At 35.2% G+C, this 12,247-nt stretch overlaps 1 protein-coding gene across 18 annotated transcripts in view; it reads left to right on the forward strand.

The window, feature by feature from the left end:
* Nucleotides 1-12,247, forward strand: part of CLOCK (clock circadian regulator) — a 121,231-nt gene that overhangs the window by 66,013 nt on the left and 42,971 nt on the right. For all 18 annotated transcript variants that reach the window (XM_002804105.4, XM_078003571.1, XM_015138682.3 and 15 more), the window contains 4 exons: nucleotides 2,377-2,436; nucleotides 3,112-3,260; nucleotides 5,997-6,088; nucleotides 11,255-11,344. In XM_002804105.4, coding sequence (XP_002804151.4) covers nucleotides 2,377-2,436; nucleotides 3,112-3,260; nucleotides 5,997-6,088; nucleotides 11,255-11,344 — 391 coding nt within the window. The remainder of the gene's footprint in view (nucleotides 1-2,376; nucleotides 2,437-3,111; nucleotides 3,261-5,996; nucleotides 6,089-11,254; nucleotides 11,345-12,247) is intronic.

The following is a 12,247-nucleotide window of genomic DNA, read 5'->3' on the forward strand; positions in this document are numbered from 1 at the left end:
CATTTGTGACTGATAAGAGGTAACTATAATTAGGATTTCATTAGTTAAAATTGTAATCTTTACATCTTACTCTTGGGAAAAGGGTAAATCTCCATATTCCTTTGATTTTAATACTTGAAATTTTTGGAGGAGAGTAGAAGGTGGCAGAGAGGGTTAAAAAAACTATTGGGTACTGTGGTCACTACTTAGGTGGTGAGATCATTGGTACACGAAACCCCAGCGACATGCAGTCTACCCATGTGAAAAACCTGCACATATACCCTGGAACCTAAAGTAAAAGTAGAAAAGAAAAGACTTTAAGTTGTCTTTATTTTTTACATTTTAACATCTCTTATCATAATTTAATTGGTAGCACTCTTTTTTTTCTTTCTTAAGGGCACATAAAATAGCGGTGATCTTAACAGTCAATAATATCTTAAATTTGATATAATCCAATAACATTTTTAAAGCATCTACTCTTTGACAGCAAATGTACAGAATACTTTTTTATATGTTATTTAACCTCAATAATTACGTAAGATTTTACAGGTAAGAAAACTGTAGGTCAGAGAGGTTAAATAATTGTTTAAAGTCACATAGCTAGTAAGATACCTGGAATTTTTACTTGTGTTGGTTTGGACATTAAAGTTGTTAATGCTTTTATTGCACTGTTCTGGGTGCTCCATCCATTGGGGATTCTTGAAGAGTTTTGCACATAGACTTGTACACAGAAGTGACTTCTGACATCTGGGGACAACTTTTCTCCCTTTCTATGAGCTAAATAGTAAAGATATATACTCCACCAGAACTTAAGGTCTGAGGAGCCAGAAACTTCCTTAAAGAGGCCTGCCTGCCCCATGGCCATAGCTTTGAACTGTGCCATAGTTACAGGCAGAATTAATGATAGTCTTTTCCTTGGAAAGGATATTTCTTCACTGCCTTTGACAGATAAAATATGAATTTGGCATTATGCTTTTCCCATTCTAGATAGTATGACATCTAGGGATGACCTTTGTGTTTTCAGACATAAAGCAGTGATTATTAATATGGGTTCCTTATCTCTGAATGTCATGAAAGTTAGGAACTCTGTCCTCAGAAAATTCATGTACATACAAAAATTTTTAATAAATTTCAAGGCATACATGGAATCCCCAAAGTTCATACATACACCTCCACCATGATACAAGTGTTACAGGTGATCTCAATAGTGACCCCATTTTATAGCACATAGGCCTTTATAGGCCATAGAAAGGTGTGGCTAAAGGAGTGAATAGTGAATTTATATAAAACCTCATAAATCAGTAGAAACTTTAATATTGCTCCTAGGGTTGAGTTAGCCACCAGTGCTCTTGATTTTATTTTTTAGGAATGGTCTTTCCTTACATCTTCCCATAGCCAGCCCCTTGTTGTCACTTAGATCCTAGCTCACATGTCCCCCACTAACCACTCAGACTCTAGTAACTAAAACATCACCCCTTTAAAAAAAATTAAAACTCATCACCCATTTTTATACTTGTTTCTATCTATTGGAAAATAAGGATGGGTATGGCAGTTCACACCTGTAATCACACTTTGGGAGGCTGAGGTGGGAAGGTCATTTGAGCCCAGGAATTTAGGACCAGCCTGGTCAATATAGCAAGACCCTGTCTCTACAAAAATTTAAAAAAACTAGCCAGTCATGGTGGCATGTACCTGTGGTCCCAGCTACTCAGGAGGCTGAGGCAAGAGGACTTCTTGAACCCAGGAGGTTGAGGCTGCAGTGAGTCATGTTCATGCTACTGCACTCTAGGCTGGGCAGCAGAGTAAGACACTGTCTCCAGAAAGAAAAAAAAAGGAAAAACTGTAGGAAAGCAGCTAAATGTCTTGTTCGTTGTTTACTAAACATGTCCAGAACAGAGCACATAAGTGCTACTACATATTTGTCAAATGAATTAGTAAATGAATGAAATGTGTTAATATAAGTTAATGCATTAGATTGTGATGTTTATGAGTAATTTGTGGTTTTATAAAGTAAGAAAAAATTTAAATTATGCTGTTATAGTTAACAAAAATAATTTTATATAATGGCAAACACTGACTCTCTGTAAGTTTTTACTGATTACTAAAAGTTTGAAACAAGATATTTAAACTGGTTAAATTCTTGTTTAGTGTAATGTGTTCATAATATAGCTAAGTATAAATACTTTTACAATTTATATATGTAATAAACTTAAAAATATAATTATTACTGAATTTTGATTTTCAAATGTTTACTAGGAAACAGGTTAGTAGTTTGAATTTTATAGTCCATTAACTTTACAAAAATTCTAGGTTGTAACTGAGTTGATTTACATGTCATTTTAGTATTGCTGTTGCTTAGCGAGTCTGCTCTTATTTTCTCTATCCGCTTTCTTTTAGAGATGACAGTAGTATTTTTGATGGGTTGGTGGAAGAAGATGACAAGGACAAAGCAAAAAGGTAGTTTGATTAGAGATGTAAAATAGTAAATAAGTGAATAATAAATATAATGGTAAATAAATAGTGAATTAATGATTTCCAAAAGCTATCTGCTTTAGGAGTTTAGATATATTAGCAAGGTGGAAGAACTTAGAATATTGGTATGTAGTTTATAAATTAAATATCTTCTGACCTTTTGGAAAAGTATTATGCTTTGCTTAAACAGAAACTGAATTAGAAAATCTGACTTCCCAAAGCAGATAATTACAGGTATCATAAAATGATTGTTTTATAAATAATCAAGTTTATTTTTCTCAATAGCTCTTTGTTTACTGGTTACTGCTTCACATAGAATAGCAGTCATATTCATTTAGCACATGTATTTATAATAACCATATAAGTTAACAATCATTGGAAGTGTTAGATTAAATAAAACCTGTGATTTGAATGCAGTTTTTCTCATTGGCATTTTCGTAAAAACATGTATGTCAAATGCATGATTTGTAAAATTTTCTTTAGTAATAAACTAAGCTGAAAAATTATTGCAAATTAACTGTATATTGTTGGTAACCTGGGAGATACTTGTTACCATCTATGTTGATAGAAGTACGTGTTGTGTCATGTCTCAACATTGTATTAAACTACTTGTGTAATTAAATGGATTGTTTAAAAAATGCATATTTTTCATTTCATCAGAGTATCTAGAAACAAATCTGAAAAGAAACGTAGAGATCAATTTAATGTTCTCATTAAAGAACTGGGATCCATGCTTCCTGGTAATGCTAGAAAGATGGACAAATCCACTGTTCTGCAGAAAAGCATTGATTTTTTACGAAAACATAAAGGTAAATTTTTAACTTTGTATAATGGAACAGACTCTCAAAGCATTAGTTAGAATCTTGGCAGAGATGCTTAAGATTGGATGCTTCCTTGGCTTTTTTAAGAGAGAGAAATCAATTGCATTTTAAAAGATTTCCTAATATGTTCATTCTTTCATTCAACAAACATTTATTCCATGCCTACTACATGATAAATCCTCATGATGCAGGGTAACTGTCCTGAATTTCAAGTAAGTCAAGCTAGGGCAGACAAACATGTAAGCACATAATTACAAATATGAGTAGTGCTTGTAAACTGCAGCAAAAACACAGGAAAGAGTGTATCAGGGAGACTTTAAAAATAGTTGATTTTTCAACTGAGTCTTTTAGATTAAGGAAGACAGCATGTCACACAAAGGGAATATGTGCAAAAGCAGAGAAGCAGGGAGACTTCATTGTCACTGAAGCATGTTTGTGTTGGAAAATTATGGGTGTATTTGAAAGAAAGGAAAAAGCTAGATAATATAAAGTTCTTATATGTCATTTTAAAAGGGTTTTTCAATGTATATCTAGTAAATCAACACTATAAAATAAAGTATTTGTTAATAGAAGAAAATCATCTTGACAAATGAGTCATGAAAAGAAAATTTAAAGAATATTAAGTATTTTGGTAACAGATAATAGATTAAAAAAAAAAAACCTGTAGAAGGAAATTTCCTTTTTCAAATGCAAATGAAACTGTTAAAGTCAGGACAGTTAGTAATTAGTGCCTCTGTTTTACTTCTGCCTAGGTCAGTTGGTAATGCCTTACCAGACTGGTTTATGTTCCACCACTCGTTGAAACTGTTTTTGTTAATTTCACTTATGACATTACCTTCCTATCCCCAAATAAAGCAATAGCTTTTTCTTATACCTCATCTTCTTCTGCATCTCTACAGCACTGGAAATTTTTATCCTTCCTCCCTTGGGCTTCCCTTATATTGTACTTTCACCTCCCCTTTTCTAACTGAAACTAACTTCTTTCCTCTTTCTTTTTCTACCCTCTAAATGTGACATTCCTAAGTCTTATCCTTGTTCTCTTGCTTTCTGTACACTCTCTTGCTTTTCTCATTCCATAGCTTCAGCTATTGTGTCTCTATTAAACTACCAGATTTCTATTTTTAGATGCAAACATTTTAGCCATGTATTTCCAGATAACTTCTAGATCTTTCTTTTGCATGTCCTCAAACTCAGTGCATCTAAAATTGAATTTATTTTCATTATGTCAAGTTACCTCTTTCTCTTAACTTGCCTTTTTTCATTTTTATACTACCGGCCTTTTAGTCACCTAAGACTTAAACCTGAAAATATTTTAGGATTTTTTTTCATCTTCCTTAGCGCCATATCACAGTTGCCAAATTCTGTTGATTCTTTTGTAAATATGTCAATATTTATTGCCACCACTATCATCACATTTTATCTCTACAAATAGTATCTCACTAACCTCAGTGCCTATTAAATGGCACACTCATTGAAATCAGTCCGAAAATACTAGGAGTTCAATAAATGATTGTTGAATGAAATGAAATGCATATATTTCCCCCTGACAATAGAGGATGAATTTTGGCATTAGGTAATTTGTTTTTTCAAAATCAGATACATAATTCTCACAAAAGTAGTATTTCTGTTAAGGTGAAAGGATTTTATATACATATCATCCTAAAATAGGCCTATGTTTAATGAAACTTGATTGGATTTGTGGGTTTAAATCCTTTTCCCAAATGTATATAATTGATATGAATTTTAAAAGCACTATATTCCACACATTTAGTAGCTATACTTCTTAGTTACTCTTCATATTTCACTACAGGCATTTCTAATATGCTAACTTATTAGACAGTATGCTGTATTTCTGTATCTGATGATAAAATCAGAATTTAGCTTATACTTACTACAAAGTAGAGTATATTTTGTAGAATATGGTCTATGACATAGATTTTTATTCTGCCTGCTTGTTTTAATATGTCTACATTTAAAAGTAGAAAAAATGTGTTACTAGGTTTCATCATTTATTAATAGCTTTTTCATAACTAAATCTATTAGAAGTATGTAGTGAAATAAAATAGTAATAATTGTTACAAATATATGTCCCACAGCAGGGATCTCCAAATTTTTGACCAGCTATCTACTATTGTACAAAGAGGACACTAAGAAAAATCACTGTGGGAGTATTACTGTAGTAAAGTTTTTGTGCAAAATAGTAATTTAGTCTCTTTGATTAATTAAGATGGAGCACTTAAGATTAGGAAAAAACTTTTTGCCCAGCAGTAGGCAGCTAAGGCCTTCTGTATTGAAAGCAAACCGAGTGACCTCTTTGGCCTTTTTCAGCTAATTTCCCTAATGCTGCTGTAGACATTGCTATTTGAATGCCAAGGGAAGGAAAAGGAAAAAAAGAATGTCTTCAAAATTCTTGGAGCAAAAATCTTGTTTGGTCCTTGTGTCAAATAGGAAGCAATCTCAGGCCCATCAGCAACATAACAGAGCGCCAAGAGAAAAACTAAAGAGACTGGTATCACCAAGAGACCAAATCCAAGGAGATAACTTGCCACGTTATCTCAAATATTTCATCACACCAAAACCTGAACCTTTTGATATCTACCCAATAAATGTTAATGCCTATGGTTGTCATCTTTAATTAGACTGGGAAGAGAGAAGACAACTTGTAGGACTTTTGTACTCCTCCGGTAGTTGGAGTATGCCACTAATATGTCAATCTGTTTACAGAAATCACTGCACAGTCAGATGCTAGTGAAATTCGACAGGACTGGAAACCTACATTCCTTAGTAATGAAGAGTTTACACAATTAATGTTAGAGGTATGTCCAGATTTAATTTTTGAAAGTTTTATTTTCCTCAAAAAAGAAATCACCGGGTAACTTAATATACAGGTGTACCTTGGCGATATTGCAAGTTGAGTTCCAGACCACTGCAATAAAGCTAATATTTCAATAAAATGAGTCACATGAATTGTTTTGTTTCCCTGTAGTCTATTAGGTGTGTAATAGCATTATATAAAAAAAATTGATCATACCTAAATTTAAAAATATTTTATTGCTAAAAAATTCTAACAATCACCTGAGCCTTCAGCAAGTCTTATTCTTTTTGCTGGTGGAAGGTATTGCCTCAGTGTCAGTGGCTACTAACTGATCAGGGTGATGGTTGCTGTAGGTTGGGATGGCTGTGGCAATTTCTTCAAATAGTCAGCAATGAAGTTTGCCACATCGATTGATTCTTCCTTACAAGAAGATTTCTCTGTAACGTGCAATGCTATTTGATAGCATTTTACCCAGAGTAGAACTTCTTTCAAAATTACAGTCAGTACTGTCAACCCCTGCTGCTGCTCTGTCAACTAAGTTTGTGTAATATTCTGTATCCTTTGCTGTCATGTCAACAATATTCACATCTTCATCAGTAGAGTCGATCTCAAGAAACCACTTTCTCTACTCATCAGTGGAGCAACTCCTCATCAGTTCAGGTTTATTAGGAGATTACAGCAATCAGTCACATCTTCAGACTGCACTTCTAATTCTCTTGCTATTTCCACCACATCTACAGTTACATGTTGACCCCCTCAAAAGTTATCCACAAGGGTTAGAATCAACTTCTTAACTCTTGTTAATGTTGATATTTTGTCCTTCTCCCATAAATCACAAATGTTCTCATGCCATCTAGAAGGGTGAATTCTTTCCAGAAGGTTTTCAGTTGACTTTGCCCAGTTCCATCACAGGAATCACTATCTGTGGGAGCTGTAGCCTTGTGAAATGTATTTCTTAAATAAGACTTGAAAGTCAGAATTATTCCTTAACCCATGGGCTTCAGAATGGGTGTTGTGTTAGCAGGCATGAAAACAACATTAATCTCTTTGTACATGTCCATCAGCACTCTGGGCAACCAAGTAGATTGTCAGTGAGTAATAGTATTTTGAAAGAAATCTGTTTTTCTGATCAGTAGGTCTCAACAGTGGGCTTTAAATATTCAGTAAACCATGTTGTCAACAGATGTGCTGTCATCAGATGTCCTGTCATCCAGGGTTTGTTGCTCTATTTATAGGGCATACTTCTTAAGGGCTTTGGGACTTTCAGAATGGCAAATGAATATTGGCTTCAACTTAGAAGTCACCAGCTGCATTTACCCTTGACAAGACAGTTAGCTTGTGTTTTGAAGCTTTGAAGCCAGCTTTAGCTTCTCTTTTCCAACTTTGAAAGTTCTAATGGCATCTTCTCCCAATAGAAGGCTGTTTCATCTGCATTGAAACTCTGGTATATAGTGTAGCCACCTTCATCAATGATCTTACCTAGGTCTCCCGGATCACTTGCTATAGCTTCTACATCAGCACTTGCTGCTTCACCTTGTACTTTTATGTTATGGAGATGGCTTCTTTCCTTATACCTCATGAACCAACCTCTGTTCACTTCGAACTTTTCTTCTGTAGTTTCCTTACCTCTCTCTGCCTTCACAGAATTGAAGAGAATTAAGGCCTTGCTCTGGATTAGGCTTTGGCTTAAGGGAATGTTGTGGCTGGTTTGATCATCTATACAGACCACTCAAACTTTCTCCATATCAGGAATAAGGCTGTTTCACTTTCTTAGCATACATGTAGTTGCTAAAACTTTTCTTTTTCATTCACAACTTTGCTACTTTTTTGGTTGCAAGAGGTCTAGCTTTTGGCCTGTCTCAGTTTTCGACATGCCTTCCTCACTAAGCTTAATCACATCTAACTTTTGATTTAAAGTCAGAGATGAGGGACTCTTCCTTTCACTTGAATACTTAAAGGCCATTGTAGAGTTATTAATTGGCCTAATTTCAATATTGTTGTGTGTCTCTGAATGGGAAGCTCCAAGGAGAGGGAGAGGGATGGGGGAATGGCCAGTGAGTTGGTGGAGCAGCCAGAGCATACACAACATTTAAGTTCGCCATCTTATGTGGGCGAATCACCATTACAGATATAGTAATAATGGGAAAAGTTTGAAATATTGCAAGAATTACCAAAATGTCACACGAGACACAACGTGAACATATGCTATTGAAAAAAATGATGCTGATAGACTTGCTTGACCCAAAGTTGCTACAAACCTTCACTTTGTAAAAAAACAAAAAGCAAAACACAACCCAGTAACTGAAGTTCAATAAAGCGAAGCACAATAAAACAAGGTATGCCTGTATAAATAGATTATGGCCACATCTCAAGTCTGAAGCAAGGTATTTGGCAAATTGAGTTATTTTTCTGTTTGTATTTTAGATGGGACAGTTAATTGTGTGTGATTCTTTATGTATTCAGCAGAAATGTTACCATATGAAAATTTGTTAGAGTATAAATATAAACATTTAAACCTGTACTTTAAATCAGAAAAATAAGTGAATAATTTTTATGTATTAGCTCATTGAATCCTTATAACACTCTTATGAAGTAAACACTAGTATCTATGTGTCATAATAGCTAGTATTATAAAGTAGACAATAGTATCTGTTTCTTGCTTTCAGATGGGGAAATTGAGGAACACTGTCTCTTATTTATTTATTTTTTTTGGAGACGGAGTCTCACTCAGTTTCCCAGGCTGGAGTGCAGTGGCACAGTCTGCCCACTGCAACCTCTGCCTCCCAGATTCAAGTGATTCTGCCGCTTTAGCCTCCCAAGTAGCTGGGATTATAGGCATGTGTCACCGTGCCCAGCAATTTTTTTAATTTTTAGTAGAGACGCGGGTTTACCATGTTGGCCAGGCTGATCTCGAACTTGATCTCAGGTGATTCACCTGCCTTGGCCTCCCAAAGTGCTGGGATTACAGGCGTGAGCCTGGCGAAAAGTTATCTGCTTTTGACCCTATTATGAAATAATACTGGCATTATGGTACTAAAGGGTTGAAAAAAATAATTCATGAATTTGCTCGAATGACAAGATTTCTACTTCTATATTAGCAAAGACTGGATTTGTTTGAGCCATTCTAAAAGATAGGCATCTACTCAAATAAGTTCTTTGTGATATCCAGATCTCTTTCCCAAAAGAAGTGGACGTGGGGGAGGGTACCATTTTCTATATATTCATCAATTACGTAGAGTTAGGGAAGGTTACTCTAACTCCCAGCTCTATAAATTATATACTGCAAGTACTTCTACTTGTGCTACACTAGTGCTGTAGATACAAGGATTAATAAGATATACATGGTTCCTACCAGAGGTCACTATTCTTTTCGAGAGCCATTTAATTAAACAAGAATTAAAGTTTAGTGTGTTAACCATTTTAATAGAAGAATCCCTCTTGTAGTATCTTTCCGCTGTGTATCTTCTACTTCTTCTCCACTGGATCTTCCTTTCCCTTTGACTACAAATATACTTGCTCTTTTTTTAAATGCCTTCTGTTGATACTTCACCCCCTTAGAACTGTTTGCTTTTTTCTTTCCTTCTAAAGTTCATGAATGAATGACTTGTAATAGCCTTCTGATTTTGTACTCATTTTTATACTCATTTTAGTCTGACTTGCCTTCCTGTTAACATAACCTTTTGAAAATCACCAACATTCATTTCTCATTCTTATTCTTTATTTTATCTCATTTTATACCAAACCATTCCTCTCCTCTTCACTTTGTCATTCTCTCTTCAATTGATTCCTTGATGACAGCATATTCTGTCTTTATCATTTTCTTTTTTGTAATTTTAATTTTTATTACTATTTTGAGGCAGGGTCTCACTCTGTTGCCCAGACTGGAGTGCAGTGACATGATCATGGCTCATGGCAGCCTCTGCTTCCTGGGCTCAAGTGATCTCACCTCAGCCTCCAAGCATCTGGGACCATAGGCATGTGCCACCACACTTGGCTAATTTTTAAATTTTCTTTCAGAGACAAGGTTTCGCCATGTTGCTCAGGCTGGTCTCAAACTCCTGGGTTCTAGTGATCTTCCCGCCTTGGCTTCCAAATTGGCTTCCTGTCACAGGCGTAAACCACTGCACCCAGCTTTCTCTGTTATTTTCTCTGACCTTTTTCTCTTCCTCATCCCTTATATGTAGATAATTCTTCCAGGATTTGTCTTTTGTAGATCTCATTTCTTCAACTGTCACTTCTGTGCCTAGGATTCTCAAATGAAAATACATTGTAGTGTATAAAGTACAAAATTGCTTTTTTATTAAGTCTTGTACTCCCTGCTCTGACTTCTCTTCTGAAATTAAGCTTCACATTTCTCAATGCTTGCTCAAAGTACTTTCTTTATTCCTAATACTACTGATTTCATTGAGATTCCCATTAACTTAATTATTCCAAAAGCCACTATGATTTTCCTAACTGAATTTTCTTTTCCCTCTAAATCCGTTTAACACCCTGCTTCCACACTACTCTTATTGAAGCACAGCTCCCTGCCCTGACATCTTCTATTGGCTTACCATTGTATGCAGAATAAAATTCTTATGTCAAAGCCTTTTATGATATGAACTCAGCCTAATTTTTCACCTTAATTTCCTGCTACTCCCTTTTACTTTATCCTCCATATATCTCCTTAAACTTCAAATGTACACCTCTGTGTTAACATATCCATGATAATAATGTGTTCCTTTGTGTGCCTACAAAACATTTTGATGTCTTGTGTGCTTTGGAGATGTCAGCATCTTCAAATAAGCCATGATACTGTATATACATGGTTGGATCATGTAATATACCTAGTGATGAAGGTAGAACATTGTCTCTATATTTTAGAGACCAGTTGTCCAATAGATGGCCAGAGAAAGACTTTTTTTCTTTAGAAGCATGCAGTGAGCTGAGATCCGGCCACTGCACTCCAGCCTGGGCTACAGAGCGAGACTCCGTCTCAAAAAAAAAAAAAAAAAAATGAACAAAGATACATACCAAGGTATTGTAAAGGGGGAAAGCTAGTATTATATTTTGACAGAACTTTGGATGTTTCCATATTAAATCCTTTGTCATTTATCTCAGATTTTTATTTCTGTCCTGTGAAATACTTTCTTCTTTTCATTTAACATATCATTATGTTTAATTTCAGGCTCTTGATGGTTTTTTTTTAGCAATCATGACAGATGGAAGCATAATATATGTGTCTGAAAGTGTAACTTCATTACTTGAACATTTACCAGTAAGTATAAAGATCCTACAATCTACTTCTTATTAAAATGCCTATTTTAAATATTCTAAAGCACTAGGAAGTGGACTTTGAGAGCAATGTACAACAGTGGTTAAAGGGGTAGGGATAAGAGCTGTAAGTATGTCTTTGTTTTAGCATGTGTTTTCTCAAAGCTCAGTCATAACTAATCTGTAGTAACTTAATATTCAACTACAGTTATGCATCACTAAATAACGGGAATATGTTCTGAGGCACTTTTGTCACTGTGTGAACACCATAGAGTATACTTATAAAAACCTAGATGTATATAACCTGCTACCCACTTAGGCTATATGGTGTAGCCTGTTGCTCCTAGACTCCAACCTGTACAGCATGCAGCTGTACTGAATACTATAGGTAATTGTAACACAATAAGTATCTATATGCTTAAAAATACCTAAACATAGAAAAGGTACATGTGAAGGATTAAGACAGTACTGTACACCTTTATAGACTTTATAAACACTGTGCACTTAGGCTTGTTTATATAAAAATGTTTTCGTCAATAATAAATTAACCTTAGCTTATTGTAACTTTTTAACTGTGTAAACTTAAATTTTTTTTTTTAACTTTTTAAATCTTGTAGTAACACTTAGCTTAACACTTTGGGAGGCCAAGGCTGGCAGATTGCTTGAGCTCAGGTGTTTGAGACCAGCCTGGGCCACGTGGTGAAACCCCATCTTTAAAGAAAGATAAAAATTAGCCGAGTGTTGTGGTATGCACCTGTGGTCCGAGTTACTCAGGAGGCTCTAGTAGGAGGATTGCACTGAGCCTGGGAGGCAAAGGCTACAGTGGGCCGTCCGTGATAGTGCCACTGTACTCCAGCCTGGGTGACAGAGCAAGACCCTACCTCAAAAAAAAAAAAAAAAAACACAA

This window comes from Macaca mulatta, chromosome 5 (assembly GCF_049350105.2).
Source record: "Macaca mulatta isolate MMU2019108-1 chromosome 5, T2T-MMU8v2.0, whole genome shotgun sequence".
In the NCBI taxonomy this organism is placed as follows: domain Eukaryota; kingdom Metazoa; phylum Chordata; class Mammalia; order Primates; family Cercopithecidae; genus Macaca; species Macaca mulatta.